This window comes from Thunnus albacares, chromosome 13 (assembly GCF_914725855.1).
Source record: "Thunnus albacares chromosome 13, fThuAlb1.1, whole genome shotgun sequence".
Taxonomy (NCBI): Eukaryota; Metazoa; Chordata; class Actinopteri; order Scombriformes; family Scombridae; genus Thunnus; species Thunnus albacares.
In genome coordinates this window covers 23,680,310-23,703,057 of record NC_058118.1, presented here as the reverse complement: position 1 = coordinate 23,703,057, position 22,748 = coordinate 23,680,310, and the positions used below count along the sequence as shown (strand labels likewise).

Here is a 22,748-nt window from a genome sequence, read left to right as displayed (position 1 = left end):
TTTATCAGAATAAAACAGCACAAACATCCTCCTCACCGCCCCAATTTAAAGCTTAATATCTCAATGGAACTTATAATGTGTGGCAAACCCTTTACGAACCATGGTGCATGTGAAAGTTGTAGTTTTGATGTAACTATTTATTGCAAAAGAAGGCTGAAATAAGATATTTAATATAGAAGGACGTATAAAAGGCTAGTAAAACATGCTTCCCTGAGGTAATTTTCACACAGTCCCTAAAACATTTTAAAGGAAACAAATGTTTAGTGTTACAGTCTGATAAACATCATCATCACAACTCCCTGTGTCTGTTTTCCCGACAGAGAAGGACTACAGCAGCCTCTGTGAGCGGCAGCCGATCGGACGGTTACTGTTCAGGCAGTTCTGTGAGACTCGACCTGAGCTGAGACGCTGCGTCAAGTTCCTGGACGCCGTGGTAAGAAAAGAGAAAGAGAGAGAGAGAGAGAGAGAGAGAAAGTGCTCTTGTTTTGCAGAGTTTAAGAGCTTTTTTCCCCCAAAAATGACCCTGTGAAGTGTGTTTGTGAAGTGTGTGTGTGTGTGTGTGTGTGTGTGAATGAAGGAGGGAGGTGGGGGGTCTCAAGGACTTCTGTTTCTTTATTCCCCGAAATGCTTCTCAGTTCCGGGTATTGAAGGGAAGGAGGGGTGTGTGTGTGTATGTGTGTGTGTGTGTAAGCACTCAAATGAGAGAAACAGTTTTTTTTCCTACCCCCAAATAAGAAGGAGGGAGGCAGGTGTTAAATTAAAAAAAAAAGGGTTTGGATGAAGAGGATGGTGAGGATGGATCAGAGGGTAGAAAGGAGCGAATTCTACTAAGTTCTTTTAAAGGACACATGTTCTGCATATTTCCAGCTCTATATTTATATTCTGGGGCTCTACTGGAATATCTTTGCATGATTTACAGTTAAAAACTCCTTATTTATCTTCTACTGGTCCTTTATGCAGCCCCTCAGTTCAGCCTCTGTCTGAAACAGGCTGTTTTAGCTCCTGTCTCTTTAAGCCCCGCCTCCTGATGAGCCCACTCTGCTCTGATTGGTCAGCTTCAGGAAGCTTCCTCCGGCTCCTCCAGGCTACGTAAACAAACTATAGTAGCAGGATTTCACTACTTTTTCTCCTTCTTTACTCCAAATATAAACTTCTCAAATCCATCGGTACATGTTGGAGCTGAATCACATCTGAAATATGAGAGTGAACAACACATGGAAACACCTTAGCAACCACCTTAGCAACCATCTCATCAGGAAAGCAATGGTGGAAAGTAACTAAGTACATTTACTCAAGTACTGTACTTAAGAACAAATTTGAGTTACTTGTACTTTACTTGAGTGTTTCCATTTTATGCTACTTTGTACTTCTACTCCACCACATTTGTTTGCCACTTATAGTTACTAATTTATATTCTGGGGCTCTACTGGAATATCTTTGCATGATTTACAGTTAAAAACTCCTTATTTATCTTGTACTGATCCTTTATGCAGCTCCTCAGTTCAGCCTCTGTCTGAAACAGGCCGTTTTAGCTCCTGTCTCTTTAAGGCCCGCCTCCTGATGAGCCCACTCTCTTCTGATTGGTCAGCTTCAGGAAGCTTCCTCTGGTTTCGGATTTCACTTCTTTTTCTCCTTCTTTACTCCAAATATAAACTTCTCAAATCCATCCGTACGTGTTGGAGCTGAATCACATCTGAAATATGAGGGTTGATAACGTCAGCAAGAAATATTACAGAACTGACGGCTGTTTGTGTGCACGTATGAACAATCTGATGTCATCACGAGGAGGAAGTAGATGTTATTATGCAAACGCAGATTTCAGAGTAGGCTGAAGCCCCGGGTTTTGACTTGCACGGAACATTTTTCACATACGTTCACCTCAAGTTTTGGAACGTCGACAATGTTTAACATCATAACAGGATAAATTACAAAAAGCAGAATATGTCCTCTTTAAAAGGTGACAAACACACAAAGACAGCAACACACAATAGTTTAATTATGGAATAAAGAAGGTCAGAAATGTGCAGCAGGATTTAAAAGATAATTAAAATTGAAAAAGTGCAAAGTGAAGAGTTCAGTTCATGACAAAAAACTGATTTTCACCATCAGCCGTGCAGATACTTTTGGTTTTTTGTGCTTTTTAAGATTTTAAGATACCTGTCTCTGAACATCCTAAACAATAAAATAGGTTGTGTGATCTGTCACCACAACACTAACACATCAGGTTAAATTAAGGCAACTAAAACTGAGGTTATTATGTGATTTAGATGAAATTGAAGACAATTTAGTCCAATACTTTGGTTTATGACTGAATTTCTCCAAAACTACAAATGACATTACACTTAAGCCTCAGTGGTTCTTTGTGCTTAGTGTCAACTAGCAAATCTAGCACATTTAGCCCAATTATATCCTCACAGAGCTGCTGGCAAGGCTGCAGACTCTTAGGACACATTAAGACTCATTTTCAAGTGTCTCTGCTCTGGATAAAATTCACATGAAATTTTAGACACTTTCACTTATTTCATTTATGATTTTATTGAACGTATGTAATGAGATGAAAGTGTGGAGGATAAGCGGCGGGAGAGAGAGAGAGAGAGAGAGAGAGAGAATGAACGACTAATAGAAAGTCTTCATGCTAAGCTCCATATGTGTTTATGTTGGTCAGATCACAGATCTTCATAAGGTTCGGCTTTACTCCAGTCCAGAAGGTGCTGATGATGCACCTGAATCCTGCCAAAAAAAAACGCCAGAATAAGAATAACTTTCATGCAGTTTAGTTAGAATAACAGTTAGCGAGCTGCTGTCCTCCTCGTCTCAAGCTACATGGAGAACGACGGGTGATTTTAGTGCATTTGCAGCATAAGTTTGGTGGGTGTTACTGCAGTAACAGACCCTGTAGAGGATGTTTCCACAGAGCTCTTGATGAGGTAGTTACAGTTACAGAGGAAGTTTTCCCACTGACTAATAAGATATTCGTCATAGAGCGCTTACTTTGATCTTTAACATTAGATTTTCCCCTTATTTAAGAGTTAGTGACGGCAGGCCTCAGGCGTCCTCCTTGTACAGCCGACGACCGCGGCTTAGAGCCAGAACCGGAGCGACTCGCCTGCCGTCCGGAAAGAGAGAGAGAGAGAGACACACCGAGAGCAGGCTGAGCAGGCAGAGAGCGGGAGAGACGCTGCCGAAAAAACAAGCACCGAGACCCGGAGAGACACGAGAGCAGCTGCTCGCTATCAGCTAACGTTACGTTTGTTTACAACAGAGAGCGGGACGGAGAACAGACGTCTCACTCTGCTACTTTTTGCTGCGACACTGTCAGTTTATAATCGTAGCGTTCGTCGTCTGACTGATAGGCGAAAAGGAAATAAATGGGGTTTGTTTCTATAGAAGAAAGCAAAAGTACGGTATGAGCGATGGGCAAGTAACATCGACCACCGCGGCAAGCCTAGTTAGGAGGAGTAAACATTATGTACGGAGAGACGGATGCATTTACACCTTTTTAAAATCTGGAATTTCAGTCGGTCTTGAATGTGTCCTGGATTTACACTTATCTTGAGTGCAAACGGGGTCTTAGTCTTGTTTTGTCTCTTTGTTAAAGTAGAAAGTAGATCAAATGAAAACTGTTAAACTCTTTTCATCTCTATTGTGCTGCGGTGGAGGCAGATCGTCTGCATCATGACTGCTAGAGATGAGTGTGTGTGTGTGTGTGTGTTTTTATGATTTGTTGAACTGGCCCTTTAAATCTCTGTGTTGTTTTAAAGCGGTGTAGCTGGAAGTAAAAGTGTTGATCTGTTTCTCATGTTGAACCTTTGATGCAGGAAGTTAAATTACCCCGCAAACGCCTTCGACACTCAGAGTCTGCAGGAAGTCGAGTTAATATCTGTTTAATGAAACACAGGAACTCTTGACATCAGGGAGCAAAGGAGAGAAAAACTGCGTCAGCGTGTCGCCCTTTTCTACCTCCCATGTTGTATCCCTGACACACACACACACACACTTTCTTTTGACCTCATCTGTCACAGTGAACGGCTCCGCTCACTTGAGGAATGTTTCAGTCTCACGCTCTTGTTTTATTCCCACCCGTATGTGTGTGTGTGTGTGTGTGTGTTTCTTATCGATACTGTTTTGCTTAAGTTTGGGTGTACAGTTGATAAATGATCAATCGTAATTTCCTCCTTCACTGTTATGGACAAACACACACACGCACACACACACACGTTTATTTAGGTCACTTATGGGGACATTACATAGACTTATATTCATTTCACTCACCATAACCACTACATGCCATAAAACTAAAGCCTCGTTTATTCTCCCGAGTGGACGCATACACAGACAGCTGCGGACGCTACGGACGGGTAGTTGTTCTGTTTATACTACCTTATGGGGTCACAACAGATTGCAGATACACGGATGAGCCCACACATACACCCTCTGATGAAATTTACATCACATGGACCTTAGCGGACCCTCGCATATGTGGAAAGTATAATTTTAGCATTACCCTAACCCTAACCACTGACCCCAAAAATCAGCTTTTTCCCCAAGTGAGGAGACGTCCCCAGTTAACTGGTCTTCAGTCTGAAATGTATCCGTGAATGCAGCCTATGACAGAAGAAAAACAAAAACCAAAAGGGATTAAAAACCGTCTGCTTCACAAGAAACGTCGTATCTCGCCAGTGAAACGCTTTTTTAAATTTTATTTTCTGGTTTCGTTAGTCTTCTGTGACAGTAAACTGAATATCTTCAGGTTGTGGACAAAACAAGACATTTTAAGTTGCATCACACTCGCGCACCGATGGCGGCAAACTACCACGCGTGGACAACCCGCTCTCCTGAGCTACAGCCGCCCACAAACTGTAGACACGCCCGTTAAATTCACTACAAGATATCCAGAGACAGCCGGTCACCTGGGGTCAGGTGTATAAAGGATGTGCGCACACAGAAACATACAGATAACCGAACTGCAACGTACACATATACCTGTACATACAAATACATAAAGACATAACATTCATTCTCTGCCTGTATCCCAACACATATACACGTATCACACACACACAGGCAGTTTGTTTAGTGCTGCCAAAGCAGAGTAACTGTTCATGTCACAGTTTAAGGGACTGTCGTGACTCTTAAGACGACTAATGCAGCTTCTATCATTTTTGACTAAAAATAATGTTGTAAAACCTCGATTTTCATGATTTTACACATTGTGCAAAAACAAAAAAATTGAATCAATCAGTAGATCAGTTCAATTCTCTGCTGTCAGATGTGACGAGCGCAGGCGGAGAGGTCAATGAGTTCATCGGTGTGTGTGTGAAGTCAGCGAGGTCGCAGTCTGGCCTTCAGTCGTCCAGTAGATACAGCAGCAAACATGCGGAGCAATTATGTCCTCCTCCACCCCACAACTGCTTCCTGTCTCCTCTCTGAGAGCTCTGCGAGAGGACGAGATGGAGAGGAGAAAATGAGATTTGAACCGTCTCCGCTGTCACTTAGCGTTAGTTTACAGGCTCTCGCTGCGAGAGAGAGAGGGGGGGGGGGGGGGGGGGGGGGGGCACTTTGGAGTTTTCCAGTCAGTCTCAGTTTACTGCAAGTCATTCAGCGGAGGATGGACGGACGGACGGATGGATGGATGGATGGAGGAGGAGGAGGAGCAGGAGATAGAATCAGCTCATGTGCTGCAGGGTGTGGAGCAATCCTCCCAAAACTCTTCAATTAAATCCTAAATTGGGTTTTTCTGAAATCAAGGCCCTGAGAGGTCTCCAGTGGATTCGCAGAGAGCTTCTCGTAATATCATTCAGTATTATTGTTTATCGACTTTCAGTGCAATCATCATATCTTCACGATGATATGATCAGATTGTGTCATCGTCATCATCAAATTGTCCAAATGAATGATTCCAAGACGACCGAACAAACAAGTAGAGCTGCAATGATACGTCAATGAATCGCTATAACTATACTGAGCATCTTAATTTTCTGTTTCCTTTGGTCCTCTATGACAGTAAACTGAATATCTTTGACGGGACAAAACAAGACATTTGAGGTTTTTTTAACCATACTACAAAATTCTGTTTTTTTTCTGGGACATAACTCAGTAGCTAGCAGGGCTGGGTGATACAGCTGAAGAAAATTATCACAATTGTCGTGTTTCTGTTAGATTCGCAAGATAGTTTTAAGCAAACTTTTGAAATGTGGCAAAAAGGAAAATGCGAATTAGGTGCGTTTCCATCACCTGGTTCGAAGCGAATAAACTAGACTACGCAACGCATAGTTTCACCAGTAGATGGCGGTATAGGCTTAAATAATCCGACAGTAAACAGAGTAGAAGAAGTAGAGTTTGCCAACCGGGAACAAAACAAACGACGAGAGAAAAATGGAGAGAGGTCTTCAGGAATTTGTTTCAATTGGGCAAGTTGTCGTTGTTCTTTCCTGTCAGCTGGTATCGGTCATGTTTCACGGTATCTGGAGATGTCGGAAGACGTCATTATTTATTTGACAAATGTGTTTCAGTTTATCCATTTTGTGCAGAAACTCTTTTTCAACATTACATTTTTTTTTCCCGTGTGTTGGTGTTTCCATTAAGCTTTTTTAAATGCGATACTTAAAAAATATGCATAAAAATAGGTCAATGGAAACACGGCTAATAAAAGGTTTCATTTCAGTCGATATGGATAATTACTGATGATTCTTAACGACCTATTTTTAATAAAGACCAGAAGAAAAAAAGGTTGAATTTAACTTGAAACTCAGCATCTGCTCTCATTCTCTCACTAAACGCTGTTTCTGTTGTTGTGTCACATGTCGAAGGTGGTCAGTGATTGGCTGTTTGCGTGTCACTAGTAGTATAATATGATTGGCTGTTTGTGAGCCAGGGAGTGTCATGGCGGTTTGCATTTAATGCATTTAACATTTGATCGAACAACTTTCTTATTGCTGTTGATGAAGTGTCATATTGACGATACATATCGTTATTGTTTTATCACTCAGGTTTTAAAAAACAGCTAAAAACACAGTTGTACAACCTATAATATAAATATATTTTATCACCTTGCTGTAACTCAGCCTCTGTTTTTAATGACCTTTTATTGTTTTATCCACATATTCTGTTTTTATCGGCCTTTTATTCTTTCTTTGCTTCTGTGTTTTTATTGATCTTTTATTTGACTTTGTCCCACTTTGAGCTGCAGTCTTTGTATGAAACGTGCTATAAAAATAAAGTTATTTTTAACAGGTATTAAATCTTGAGCTTTTGAAAACAGTGATCGACACTTTTTCACCATTTTCTGACATTTTATAGACCAAACAACAAATTAATTAAGTGAGAAACTAATCGACAAGATTAGTCTAGTTGCAGCTCTACGTTATTTTGCACGTGTGAAGAAGTTTTACTGCTTTAATTCATAAACTTGTAAGAAGAAACGGTTCAGCTGGGTTCTCCCTGTCAGGGTTTACGTTAGTCGGCTTTTTGCTGGTATCACACGTTGTTGTCCAGCAGATGAAAATATCAATGGAAAAAATATGCTGATTGCCAAATAAATAAATAAATAAACTCATGACTTGACAACTTCTACATAAACTTGTATTATGCAGAAGTTTGGTTTTGTCTTCGCTGTTAAGACATTGAGAGATTCACTGAGTGTTTAATCAGATGTGACGAAGCGTGATGTGACATTCAAAAGCTGCTGCACACTTCAGGAACAGTCCTGCGCTTTAGCTCAACAACACGACTCCGAAAAGTCTTTCTGTTTTCTCTCAGGTAACGTTATATCTCTCATTGGCAAAGTGAAACAAACCAATCAGTCCAGAACGCCACAGTTAAATAACATTATTAAGAATGCATTTAATTAACAGCAGCAAGGCTATGTGTTTTATTTTTATTGTTGTAGCCTATATGCTTAGTTGGCAAAGCTTGTGGAGAGTTCATTCTGTTGACTAAAATATATTTGTTTTTGTGTTTTATTGCTGTTTAAATGTAGGCTTTTATATGGCTTATGGCCTAAAAAAAGAATCTAGCATGAACTCCGCAAGCTCCGTGAAACCGTGCGGAGCTGCAGAGTCGCTGATAATTCTCTGTAGGTTCATCACTATAAGCCACAACCAACATATAACACACTGACAGCTCATATATTGGAGTTACAGAAACACTTGTCATCGTGGTTTTTAAAAAACAGCGTTGAGGGAAGGAAGCGATCTTCGTGTTAAAGTTTGTTGATCCATCCGACCGCTCGTGGACTCGCCTTATTTCCTGCTTTGCTCCCGTCATAATTACTATGACCGCTAGAAGGTGTCATCACTGGAATGTAAATATATGTTGTTTTGGGACAAATGATGTTGTTTCTTGTGGGGACAGTCTGGCTCTGCAGATGTGTGATCACGTCTTGTGATTGACTTTCTATCCAGTTTGCTAAGAACAAATAAACTGCGTCCGAAGGTGACTCAGAATCTGGATAACGGAGGGACTATTTAAGTCAGAGCTCTCGTAGCTAATCTGTGTGTGTCTGTGTGTGTTTGTACCTGCAGGCGGAGTACGAGGTGACTCCAGATGAGAAGAGGAAGGAGTGCGGTCAGGAACTCATCGACAAATACTTCAACCCAAAGGTGGCTGCTGCTTTCATCGACCTGTCGCTTTGTTTCCAGTCGAATCACCAGAAAACTGCTTTAAAATTAAAACATTTACTGTCATAACTTCTGAATCTGAATGTGAATCATCTCCACTGATGTCAGAGTGATGTCAGAGTGATGTCAGAGTGATGTCAGAACCTGTTCCGACGTCACATCATTATTAAATTACTGCTCACTCGTTGCCAAATCACTCCATCAGTTTGTAAGATGATATTTAATCTCAGTATGTAAACTATGAAAAAACATCCTCAACTTTTCTTTTTTTTTTACTTTACTAAAACTAAACAACATATAAACATCTGAAAAGACTCAAATTACTCAAAAGTATTTTCTTATGCTATTAAGTACATTTAAAATCTGACATGAGAGAGTTAATCCTTCACTTTAAACACTTATCCTTTAGATTTTCTACATATATTTTACATTATCCTTAATGTGTTAATCTCAATTAGATTTCCTGCAGATGCTTGACCGCCGTTTTTCCAAAACCTGTTTTCTGGAAACAAACATTTGGAAGACGGAAAGGTTTTAAAGCTTTTCTCTCATAAAAGTGAAATAATACCATTAAAGCAGAATGTAAATCTCACGTACGTAGTATTTTTTATCAGTCACACCCTCACGCTCTCTGCTGTCGGGCTCTTAAAGAAGGAGTCAAAATTAGAGACTATTTGACACGTTTTCACTCGTTATTCCTCCTTATTTTGTCCGCGGCAGAAAAACACACGAGTTACAGGAGCCTTCAGAAACTCCTGCAGGTTAAACTGAGATAAACAAACGCTTTTAATGCTCACTGACTCACTATAAACAGACTGGAAGAAACGCGCTAGCCTAGCAACATTAAGGCTACAAACAACCCATAATGCAACACTCTCACACCTCCGCTTTTTTATTTATTTATTTTTCTATTTTTATTTTTATCAGGGAGGTCATTCACAGTCCAGGTTTGCAAGACATTTGAGTACGTAAATCTCATTTATATAATTACATAATTATATTAAAATAACTTAAAAAAAAAAATGCGTTAAACTTTATCTAAATAAAACTTGTCTTCCTTCTATTGCTCTCCCTTTCATTTTACTTTGACTAACTATGAACATTTATACAAACAATGTCACACACACTCATCTGTTTTTGACCACATTCTCCTAAATTTTTCCAGTTGCATTTTTATAGAAAATGTCCTTTCCATTGTGTAGATTTCATAAATAAATTTTAACCGGTCGTCTAATGATGGAGCATCTAGTCACAACCACTTCCTAGAAGTAATACTCTCATTAGGTATTTATCTGCCTTTGTCTGAATATTCTGTTACAATACCCATATATATTGTCAGAGCATCAAATTGAAATACCGTTTCCAAGCATATATGAATAAAATAGAATAAAATATCATCTTATATTCAGGCCAATACGGTATATTTAGAAAAAAAATGTGACGCAATTATGTGCACCAATTACAGTCCAACAAAACAAAAAAAGCAAAAACTATAAAACAAATCCAATTTACTGCATCAATACAGCACTTTCCAGCAGACAACCATTAGATCTGCTGGAGCGTCCAGACAGAAATCTAATCCACTTATTACAGCTGAAATGCAGATTATTGTACATTATTATGATGTAAATGTGCCAAATTTAGCCACTTTTTTTTTTTTATCTTGCAGGCCTCAGGCAGGTTGTTGTTAAAAGTTTGACCCCGTTTTTCTTTCTCTCACTTAATTGCGTCTCTCAGACTGTTTTTCACCTGTGTCTGTCTGAGCGCGTACAAGTCTGAACACGCAGACGTCTGCAGCGTGTCGAGGATAATATCTACCGGCAGCGTCTTAAACCCAGTTCATCCGGCTCTCCTTTGTGAGTTTTTACCGTCAGACTTGAGTCACTGTGTTCACCTGGACTAAATGGGGTTTTTTTTTGGTTTTTTTGCGGTGCAGTCGGAGGACCACGTGCCTGAGGTGGAGGAGGCCATGATGGCTCAGTGCACTGAGAGGCTGCAGCAGGAGGCCTGCAAAGAGCTCTTCAAGGACTGTACCAAGTAAGATCACAGGGTTCCCGGCGGTTTATTCTCTTCTCTTTAACCCCTTTCACACAGGAGATCTGTAGCATTACTGAGTCAGAGCTGTAAGGTCACGACCTTTGTCTTATTTCTGAGACTTTGGGGGTTTTATGACAGGAAGAGAAGTTTACATTCATATACATGTTGTTTTTTGTTTGTTTTTTTAAAGCTGATTTCTAATAATTTAGACAAAAATAAACCAATTAATTTAGTTAAAAAAGGTTTAGGTACCAGGCAGCATAGAGAAACAACACAGTATGATTTAAAGAGGTAAAATATGCAGAAAACGTATTTGAACAGTTAAATTAACAGAAAAAATGTGAAATTTTGTGATTTTCCGAAAAAAAAAAGTCATAAACTTTAACATAGTTTGGTTGGTTGGGTTCTGCAGGGAGAATTCCTTTATGTTTTCCATTTTATTGGTTTTTATGCCGGGGACAATGTCGACTTTTAATAAGACAGAATGTGGTAACACTTTATTTTACAGGTCCCTTAGTTTTATACAGATTTCTTGTAAATTTGCAGGTATTTAAAGGTTGATTTTTAGGACATTTTACAGAAAGGATGATGCAATTTGGTACAAATGATAAGAAAAAACAGAAAGAACAGAAGAATATATATTAGCATATAAAGGTGTTTCTTATACAGTTTTTAAGAAAGAATCTAATATGCTAATAAGTAGTTTGACCCAAAACTACACACTAAAAACAAAGTAATTTCTCTCTGTTGAAGAAATGTTAAGAGTTTTGCAATTCAACAAATACGTATGAAACCAAATATAATGAGTTTATACTTAACAACTAAACCAACTTAAACCAATCTGTTTTTTCTTATCATTTGTACCAAATTGCACCAACCTTTCTGTAAAATGTCCTAGAAAATAATTGTTAAATACCTGTAAATTAATGAGTTAAACTAGCAGGTTAATTTCCATTCGATACATCAGAAAATAAAAATAAGTTCTTGATTTAAAAGTGTGTGAAACATAGTGACCACACACACAATATTATAGCACAAGATGCCTCTTTATCATGTTATTTCTACCTGATTGTCATTAATTATGAGCATTATTAGTTGCATATGTCATAAATTATTTTTTCCTGAGCGGTTTGTGACACCAGATGAGTTTTTTCCCTCCGTGGGTTCATGAAGTGTCACCAAAACTGTCCAATGAAAGAGTCTCCTGTTAGTCGAAGTGACTTATTGGTTAATTTATAATGAGTCATTGTGACGTTTTCTTGCTTCAGACTAAACGAACTGAACTACAAGTGTAAAACGACACTAATTTCAAACTGTAAATGCTTGATAATATGATGCATGTTCGGTCGATGTGTTGTGGTACATTTAGGGAAATGCACAAGATGCAGGAAAACCATAACTGATGACATTGACTGACTATGTTTGTGCAAACAAACCAGATTTTATCGATTTCCTGTAAATTAAAACATCCCCTCACACAAAGGGTGTCAGTGTAAGCTCTCGTCTCAAAATATCCCAAACATCATCTCTCTCTCTCTCTCTCTCTCTCCATGGTTTCTGTTCTCCAAACCAAATCCTGTCATGCAGCTACAATAATGCATTCAAAAACACATGAAAACAAGTGCTGCTGGCCCTGCAGAAATGTGACTGAACACTGACCTGAATGTCTGCTCTGTCTCTGGTGGGGGTTTTTTTCGCAGGGATCTCCAGTCTTTTATGTCACAAGGCTCAAGTCCAAGTGAAGTCACGGGTCATTGTGACTTCACTTGCTGAGTCACTGGTGTTGACTTTGACACCTTTTTTTTTTTGTCATTTGCTGACGAGTCTGAATTCATCACATTTGTGACTCAAGTCTGCAAGAACCGGATCCAGGAACTCTCATAGAATATGTTTATAAACAGGATATTATAAAGGATCTCGAAGATAACAGTGTTGTGCTGAAGGTATATCTACATATCGCAGCCTGAGATCAAAATAAATCCTTATTAAATCCAAGGGATCCATAGTGAGGGTGTACGCAGGACGAGAGAATGGCATAAGGGTGAATTCTGTTAAACCGAGAGCACAAATTATTAAATTTAGAGCACAGATTAGTTATTTTTTCCTGCATGCCGATCCCAGTTTTCGTACAAATGCCCCGTTTAAACCGAAAAGTTCTAGTAAATATGTGACCAGAGTAACTAATCCCAGGAACTAAACTGGGAACCAAAAGTTCCCTGTTGTGCATTCCTGTTTGTGAAGAACCAGGTAGATTTAGGTTGTAGATATAACATGAATGTAGATTGGTAGATTTTAGGGGTGTCACTTTTTCAAAAAGTCAAGTTTGAACAAATACAAACTAACAAGTAATTCGTTGGAACGAATTAGAACTCACTGTCTCAGATACAATTTGCTGTCATCAGCATATACGGCCAGCGATGTCCATCCATCAGTGATCAGAGAGAATGTCTTACTGCTCAGTCTTTATATTTTCCTGTGTGGTATCATATAGCTGGATTGTGTAAGACGAGGTCGTAGAGATTACATTACTCCCCTTGTTTGATGCCTCCGCTGCCTCAGTTGCGTGATGAACTCGCTGGTCGTTGTGGAGTAAAGCAGCTGCTTTTTACAAAATTGGCAAACAGCCTTTTCTTTATTGGTAATTGGTAATTTTGTCCCCAAAACATTCACATACTGCTTCTCTTCATTTACTGACGGGTCAAAAAACATGAAATAGGTCAAGCTGATAGTGAATCTTAAGAACGCCCTCCGCTGGATCACAAGGCAAACTACTTCAAATGGTCTGTTGCGCTTATAGACTGTATTGTATTATTGTTTGAATTCTAACAGGTCATTATAGTCTGAATATTTAAATTTTCCCCACGTCCCAAAAAAAGTTTAAATTTCACATGAAAAGCGACCGCCCTGATAGATTGTAATATATCCTACACATCATGTTCTATTGTTAGTGACAGTGTTTGATTTTAGTGACTGACCTCAGACTTCCTTCAAAACTATACATAAAATACAGATGTACTACTTTTAACACATGTGCAGTAGTAGTAGGAGTTCTAATTTAGAGTCAAAACACGCAAATACAGACAGATACATAACGGACAAGCAGGAAGCTCTGGATCTGAAAAGTGAAGCCAATGCAGAAGTGCCTTAAACCTGCATTCTGTCTAATGGCCAGCAGGGGGCGACTCCACTGGCTCCAAAAAGAAGTCCGATTGTATGGAAGTCTATGAGAAAATGACCCTACTTCTCACTTGATTTATTACCTCAGTGAACATTTTCCTAATGAGTTTATGGTCTGAATCACTACTATCAAGTCTTCTTCAATACAACATGATGTTCATTTGGGAAATTATGGTCCTATTTAGAGTAAAATAGATGATAAAGCAGCGTATGCTTTAGGGTGTGGCTACGTTGTGATCGACAAGTCGCTACCACGCGACAATGTTGGTTACGTGACGTAACCCCAGATTACGAGTATAGATTAGGAGGCATAGCTGTCACTATTTCAGTGTGTTTTCAGTTCATGAAGTTAATTGTAACATTTTAGTCGCCTAAAAAGTCTTGTTCAGTTTTTCTGGTAAGTACTTTTTGTTTTAAGCCTGTTTTTCGCTAGCTAACATTAGCATTAGCCTTAGCAATATCACAGTTAAGCATTGACTGTAAATGCACTGTGCTAAACGAGCTAGCAGCTAACGCTAGCGTTAGGGTTAGCTCCACCCCCTTGTCCAAATATGGTCACTTCTGGCTCCAAAAACCCAAGATGGCGACGGTCAAAATGCCAAACTTGAGGCTTCAAAACGTTAGCCACCAAACCAAAGAGTGACGTCATGGTAGCTGCATCCTTTTTTTTTTTTTTTTTTTAACTGTCTATGATAACAGATGAAGAAATAAAGAATGTCACGGAGCAGGTTCTGGCCTGTGGCATTAGGCTTTACTTTTGTAACACTGGATGTGCTCTCAAGTATTTCCCAAATGAGGAAGTTCAGTTGGTAACGGCTGAGAGCACTCTGCAATTTCTGAACACGCTGGTTGTTTACCAGGGTTGGAAAATACAGAACAAAATCTACTTAATAACAACAAGAAAAGAAATTACTAATGGTACGATCAGGATTAAGAAGAGTAAATGATGGAAAAAACTAAATAGAGATGAACAGATAAACACAAAAGGGAAATCAAATCCAATAAAAGTCTGACGTTGTTCATGTTGTTTCTGATGAGGAAGAGTTTCTTTATCCAACAACACTCACAGGTTGAGTAACATCCTCTGACGGCTCTGTTTGTGCTTGTTCTGTAGGCGTGAGGCAGCACAGAGGCCAGTTTGGTTTTCAAGCCACATCAAGTACAAGACATGAGTAATTTACAACACTATCGTTTACCGTATGAACACTATGAACCCTGAACTCTGGCAGATTGTCTTTCTTTAACTGTTAGATACGAAGGTAAAGGAGAAGTCTGATGATATTGTATAGTTTTCTTATTGTAAAATTTTAAATAAATACAAGAAAATCACTTTTATTAAACTACAACTTCTTGTAGTTTGAGTTTAAAGAGTCTCATTTGAATTCTCATCAATAACAATTAACGTAGATTAAAGTAACTCTATGCTAATCCAAAAAAAGTCTCAGTACATTTCTTGTGATCACAATTTGATTCAAAATCAGTTTTGATTAAATAAAACTGCAACCGAAAAGTGTGAGTGTTCCATTCCTCAGTTTTTACAGTTGTTTATTATGATTTTCGTATATATATATATATATATATACATATATGTATATATATATATATATATATATATATATATATGTACAGTAAAGTTTTCAAAAAAATGGGAAGATGAGTGGAAACGTTTGACTGTTACAGTTTATTTTATCATTTTTTTGGACATGTTTGGCATTTTCGCTTTTTGATAATCATAACAGTTGCTGGTTTATCATAGATTTTGAATCCATATTTTTTATAATAATGTATTAAATGACAGTGTGTAATATGTTGGGTGTGGCTCGATGAACCAGGCTGCAACTTTACTGTTTTGGTTCATAGTGGAGCCAGATATTTCCCTCAGGAGTTGATGTCATTTCTCTATCTTTCTCTTTGCTTTTTTTTGTTCTTTCTGCAGCATTTTTCTCTCTATTATGTACATCAGCATATTGTCTTTGCACACAAACACACACCACTTAAAAGCTCACTCAGGCTCATTTAGAGGCTCAAACTCCACTTCAGCACCAGTAACAGCATGCTCAGAGAGTTGCCTCATTCCTTCCTCTCCCCGGTTGTTCTCATCTCCTCGGGGGTGAAGAACAACACAATCCGTGAACTTTAAGAGTGATATCACTGTGTCATACTCACAGATATGAGTTAGAAATTGCTCAATGGCAAAATTTCACACTTCAGTTTTCAGCAGGAAAGAGACTTTCAGAACAGGGTGTTGTTGTAGCCTAAAGGTTTTGTTTATTGTAATTACTGGACGAGTGATGCAGGAGGTGCAGCAGGTAATACTGGTGTTTAATCAGACTTTATAATCACAGTAAAGAGCTTTCATACAGGTAGAAACTTGTGTACTGACCAAAATGTTTCTGCTAAAGTTCAAAAATAGGAAAAATAGAAGCATAACTCCAATAACCCTCGTCCTTGTCAGTAGAGTGATGATAAAACAAGACAAAACACAAACAAACCAAAGTGGAAAAGAAAGAGAAGAGGTGGATTGTAAGACCTTTAGTGAGTTGAACCTTCTCAAAGAATTTCTCTGAGCTGCCTTTCACTTCGTACCTGATCTGATGAAAACACAACATCCTGAAAAACATTTCTTTTTCGAGAGCGTTTCTGGTCCAAAACAGGCAGCAACAGCGATGAGTTTCAGGCATGAAACAACATAAAACAAAATCAAATTTAAACCTGCAGTAACTTGTTTCCAGCATAAACAAGCGGTGAACACAACGCTGACACATCATCACCTTTTAAGTTGATATGTTGAACAGTTGCACCTTGTTATTGTTTTGTGGTTGTGTTAAAACAGCTATAATCAGCTATCAGTGTGTAATGTGTTGGTTGTGGTTGGTCCTCGGCTTTATAGTGAGTTTCAGCTCATTGTTTAGCTGTCTGGCTGCAACTTTACTGTTCTGGTTCACTCTTAGCGCTCTCATAGCGTCGTTCTGGGTCGTGGCAGGCAGCTGTTTTCAGAGAAAAAGCTCTAAAAAGCCGCTGTACACTACCTGCTCAGCACCAAACAGTAAACAGACACCGTTAGCTGTAGACTAGCTGGTGAACATAGTGGAGCATTTAGCAGCTAAAGAGCCAGATATTTCCCTCAGGAGTTGGTGGAGACCAAAAACAGAGCTAAAAGAGAGTGAATATTGGACTTACATTCACCAAGTGGACAAAAACACGACTCCAAATGAATGATAATGTTGCTCGGTGATTAATTTCCTATCAATTAACCTACAGTTTGACTTAACTGACTTAAAAAAAGGTGGATTTAATGTGAAGTTACTCTTTAAAGCAACTAGGGATGCAACTAATGATCAGTTATCTACCGTGGCCTCTAGGGACAAAACACTTACAAAATCAAAACAATCAAACATTAAGGAAATATGATCCAAATCCAAAAAATGCTACAAATTATAAATAACATAGAGAAGTGAAAAAATAAACATTAAGAAAAAAAAAAAAAAAAGAAACAGCAAATCCAATCAACAGTCTGAAAAAGAGTGATTATAAAATAGAGAAAAGCTGTAAATCCTCCCGTCATATAACCTGGAATCAGAGAACGTTTGGCCTTTTTTTCTTGACTTAAATTATTGCATGTTCATTTCCAATAAAATTCTGGGGAATGAAGTGAAACTCAATTAGGGATGCACTGATTCAAATAGCTGGATCAGGTATCGGTGACGACGGGGCCGATCTCAGCTGATCTATCATCTAGAAAGGAAGAGCCGGGTTGCTGCTGTCGTTCCAGCATTGTGAAGCACAACCCTTAATAAACAGTACAACGTGCATGTTAACTTATAACACTATCTGAAGTTGTTTTGGACGTTATCTTTAGTAAATATCAGCTGTACCGAGAAGCTCGTGTGGCTTTAATAAGACCGGCTATTGTAGCTAATCTTGCTAAGAGAAAACCAGTCGCGTGTGGCCTAAAATGTAACAACAGAACACCTCCGCTAATTAAATCCAGTGCAACATATAACTTAACAAAATCCCCGACTATGTACTTTATAACCACAGTGGTTACGTCAAAGCAAACGACTAATAAAAGTCGAGTTGCCGTTTGATTATTTAACAATGGTGAGCAGTTAGCATTAGCTCTGCTCCTCAGGCTCACTTCAGGCGCTTTCGTTGTCACTCCGGCAACGCTGAGTAAAAAATATCTAAGATCTCGACGTTACTGTCAGTTGCTGTAGAAAGTTGGATTTGTTTAGGTGTCCGTATTTCTGACAGAGAACCTGCTGCAGCTGTTTTCAACACGTTAAATGTTAGCTTAGCATTTAAAATCATTCTAGATTGATGGGATTGCAGTCTGAGAACAATGCTGATGAATCATTGCAGCTAAAGCATTTGCTGTCTTGTACACACCCCATTCCTCCTGCAAATGAATGACTTGAATCACTCACTCATGAATTTATGATAATTTTATATAATTATAAACAAACAAACATGTTTATTTGTTACATTTTGTTTTTACAAAGTTAGGAAAGCAAAGTCAAGTCTGATGTTGCCTCACACATAAAAACGAATGATCCCAGTCTCTTCCACACAGTGAAGCATACAGCTTATTAATTAGGCACTGGTATTGGATTGGTGCTTGGTATCAGCCGATACCCAAAGCCCAGGTATCGTTATCTGGACTGAAAAAGTCAGATCAGTGCATCCTTAAACTAAATATGCCATTATCCTGTAATCACCACCTGTGGCAGCTGTTCAGCAACAGTTACAGTTATCTTTGTTTCTAGTTGCAGCATTTTGGGCCTGATAATGACCTGCAGATGCTCTTCTTTTTTGTGTGTGTGTGTGTGTTTATTTTCCAGATTGATCCACGACTACCTGAGCGTGGCGCCCTTCGCAGACTACCTCGACAGCATGTACTACAACAGGTTCCTTCAGTGGAAATGGCTGGAGAGGTAACGTTTGATGCCATTTGTCTAACTTTCTCTTTGCTTTTTTTTTGTTCTCTCTGCAGCATTTTTCTCTCTCTATTCTGTACATCAGCATATTGTCTTTGCACACAAACACACACCACTTAAAAGCTCACTCAGGCTCATTTAGAGGCTCAAACTCCACCTCAGCACCAGTAACAGCATGCTCAGAGAGTTGCCTCATTCCTTCCTCTCCCCGGTTGTTCTTATCTCCTCGGGGGTGAAGAACAACACAATCCGTGAACGTTAAGAGTGATATCAGTGTTTCATACTCACAGATATGAGTTAGAAATTGCTCAATGGCAAAGTTAAATACTTTCAGCAGGAAAGAGACTTTCAGAACAGGGTGTTGTTGTAGCCTAAAGGTTTTGTTTATTGTAATTACTGGACGAGTGATGCAGGAGGTGCAGCAGGTAATACTGGTGTTTAATCAGACTTTATAATCACAGTAAAGAGCTTTCATACAGGTAGAAACTTGTGCACTGACCAAAATGTTTCCGCTAAAGTTCAAAAATAGGAAAAATAGAAGCATAACTCTAATAACCCTGTCAGTAGAGTGATGATAAAACAAGACAAAACACAAAAACAAAGTGGAAAGAAAAGAAAAAAGGAGAACAGTAGAGAAACAAAGAAAAGAGGTGGGTGGTAAGACCTTTAGTGAGTTGATTTTTAGCATTTAGCAGCTAAACAGCCAGATATTTCCCTCAGGAGTTGGTAGAGAGTAAAAACAGAAGCTAAAAGAGAGTGAATATTGGACTTACATTCACCAGGTGGACAGAAACACGACTCTAAATGAATGATTATGTTGCTTAGTAACTGCTGGATGTGGAAATAAGCAACTGTTTGCTAACAAGCTCAACTTATCAGCTTAAAAACTGATGATATGTCATCAATTAATCTCAATTATTTAACTAATATAAACAGAGTGATTGCATGCCAGATAGTCTGCTTTTCAGTTAATGGCACAATGCAAAATATGTGAAAAGTTAACTGGATGTAACATTTCTGTAAGTAGCAAAGTAGCTAAAATTGTAAAAAAAAAAATGCCTGTTATAATTTCTTAGAGCCCAAGGTGACGTCTTCAAATGTCTTGTTTCGTCTGAACAACAGTCCAAAATCCAAAGATTTTTTTTTTTATTATGTATGACACACAAATGTTTCAAATCATCACATTTTAGAAGCTGCAACCAGCAAATTCCTGACATTTCTGCTTATCGTTGCAGCTTCATCATGTTCAAAACGTGTCTAGCGTTGTGTCGGTGCTGTAAGCAAAAAAACCAAACCCTGAACCATAAATCAAACACCTACACCACAGATTTCTTCAGCAGGATTCCTGTTAACTCCTTACGTCAAGCATAAACCCGACTTGACTCGGAAAATATGTTGCCAGACAACATGAGACGTAACTGGGTGAAACTGCCGCAGCTGAAAAGTTGATCCAGTTCCAGTAGATACAGGAATTAACAATCTCAGGTTCCCACAGGTTTTCCTGGGAAACTGGAGCAGAGAAAATTCCAGGGAAATACCAGATATCAGTTCCCTGGTATTCAACTCTAGTCACACTGTTGTCTGATGTAAGTTTTAATTTGTTGGTGGAGATTTGAACCTATAAGCAGAATAATAGTTGTTATGAGTTCTTTCAGGTTTGTTTAGAGACAGAAAGTTTCATTCTTCTTCCCCGACTCCACATTTCAGACCTCAGTGATGCTGTAAACATACTGGACAACTTTAGAGTGTTTAGGTTTGATTGTTAAGCTCTCAGCTGATACAACGCAGATATGGGATCCCCGTTTAGTGACATAAATATAAAAAGATCCCAGACTGAATCCACGAGGCGATGACAGAAAAGATGCAGCGACAGAAGAAGAGAGAAAGATTTAGAGAAGCAGAAAGACTCAAAGAGGCAGAAGATACGTCTGGATGCTTTTCCTTTACAGTGTTTGTTTCTTTTCCTCATTTAAAGCAGAATGAATCCTGTTGTGCGCTGCTTATCATCAGCTTTCCAGGAAACTGTAGAAGGTTGATGACCTTGAATGTGTCAGTATCTTAAAGTGGAGTTTTCACGAACTGCAGGGTCACTGAAGTCCCTCCATGACGGAGGAGAATTTCTAAGGAAATTACTATTAACTGAAATCCATTTGCAGCTGCAATAAATCAAAACAAAAAGATAAAATGTGAAAACAAATTAGTCAACTAGAGAATGCGTTTTCTGACAGCTTATCAGTTAAGATCTCAAAAATTACACCTCTGATGGGTTATATGTTCACATTTTGAGAGAGAGGAGGCTTGTGGCAACATTTTAAAGGTATGACGTGTGCTTGGAGAGGTGAAACTGTAGGAGTATAGTTTCTATATCTTTCTTGTTGTATTGCAGAATCTCATGTTTGGAGCCAAACCAACAATGACGTGTAGTACTGTGCACGTATTCAAAGCCTGATATATCTTACTGTTGTCCAAAAACTAATAAAAACACGTCTTTATGAGGAGATTGGTCCCGTTAGTTTGTTTTAGAAATAGCTCCAAAGACTAATAACAGCGATCAGTCTGTGGAGAGCAGTTCTAGTGAAGATGAGACAATAAAACTGTCACCAGGAAGGACCAGTTCACTGGTACAGGTGTTCATTACCAGCTCTGTTTGCGGTCCCCATAAATCCATCCACTCATGACCGACTGTGGATAAAATATTACTGTGTAGTGGATCTGACTGTGGAAGGTAAGGGACAGTCTTTGAGCGAGTTATCTCAGAAAACTGCAACTGAAGCTGTGAAGAAACAAAACATTCACTGGCTTGCTCTTGCATAAATGTTCTCTGTGTTCTTTAGCGTTGCAAACTACACAGCGGCCTCGTCTCAACAAACCTTTCCCCTAATAAGCAGATGTATGCACGAAAACAAATAAAATTGCAACTCTAAAATGTAACAGTGTCAATGCATTAACTTCACACTTGTTTTGTTTTTAAAGGGGACATATTCTACACATTTCCAGGTCTATATTTTAAATATATTAAACTGAAAAGATGCAGGTGAAAAGACATCAAATCACCCATTAAACTCAATTTGGCTGAAAACTTAAAGAGGACGTATTCTGCAAATTATACTACAGGTGTATATTTATATTCTGGGGCTCTACTGGAATATCTTTGCATGATTTCCAGTTAAAAACTCCTTATTTATCTTATACTGGTCCTTCACGCAGCCCCTCAGTTCAGCCTCTGTCTCAAACAGGCCGTTTTAGCTCCTGTCTCTTTAAGGCCCCGCCTCCTGATGAACCCACACTGTTCTGATTGGTCAACTACAGGAAGCTTCCTCCTCCGGCTCCGGAAGCTACGTAAACAAACTATAGTAGCAGGATTTCACTTTTTTATCCCAAAATACTGTATATCTTACATATTATCATGTTGAAAATGGACCTTTACGTGAATTACAGGGTTTGTTATAAATGACTTCTAATTTTTCTCTCTGTGTCCAACAGGCAACCTGTGACGAAAAATACATTCCGACAGTACAGAGTTTTAGGGAAAGGAGGTTTTGGTGAGGTGAGTACATTCAGGTTTTTGTTGTTGTTTTTTTTTTTCAACTTTATTTTATTGCATCAACTCAACATGCAATGGAACAACTCACAATATAGAGGAGATTATCTTACTGAAAAGTATAAATAGATAATAAAATAAATTAGATGAACTGAAGAAAGAAACAAAATTCAGAGGCACTTCAGTTGTATTTTGGGAGCTTTGCAATTATTTCCCTTAAATTATCATCAGTCCCACAAGACTTACCTTAAAACATGCAGTGGATTCAGAAACTTTTTGCACTCTTTATTGTGCTGTAGATTTACTTTTAAATGGATAAAATAGTAATTGTTGCCCTTCAGTCTACGCTTAATAACAGATAATGATAAAGTGAAAACATGTTTATAGAAATTTTCTGCAAATTTACTAAAAATCTAAAACTGAAATCTCTTATTTACA

The 22,748-nt window shown here is 38.6% G+C and overlaps 1 protein-coding gene and 1 long non-coding RNA gene across 3 annotated transcripts in view; one reads left to right on the top strand and one right to left on the bottom strand.

Annotated features, from left to right (window-relative positions):
* Nucleotides 1-22,748, top strand: part of grk6 (G protein-coupled receptor kinase 6) — a 74,736-nt gene that overhangs the window by 33,530 nt on the left and 18,458 nt on the right. Inside the window, exons 3-7 of the mRNA XM_044370290.1 lie at nucleotides 321-433; nucleotides 8,523-8,600; nucleotides 10,555-10,655; nucleotides 18,674-18,766; nucleotides 22,253-22,316. Of these exons, the coding sequence (XP_044226225.1) occupies nucleotides 321-433; nucleotides 8,523-8,600; nucleotides 10,555-10,655; nucleotides 18,674-18,766; nucleotides 22,253-22,316 (449 nt within the window). The remainder of the gene's footprint in view (nucleotides 1-320; nucleotides 434-8,522; nucleotides 8,601-10,554; nucleotides 10,656-18,673; nucleotides 18,767-22,252; nucleotides 22,317-22,748) is intronic.
* On the bottom strand, nucleotides 2,486-9,575 carry LOC122995235. Of its 2 annotated transcripts, none has more exons than XR_006406763.1 (3): nucleotides 9,216-9,575; nucleotides 8,517-8,658; nucleotides 2,486-2,730 (listed from the first exon to the last, which is right to left on the bottom strand). It is a non-coding gene; the product is annotated as an uncharacterized LOC122995235 (long non-coding RNA). The 2 variants fall into 2 exon arrangements; XR_006406764.1 differs by having other exon boundaries at nucleotides 8,517-8,655.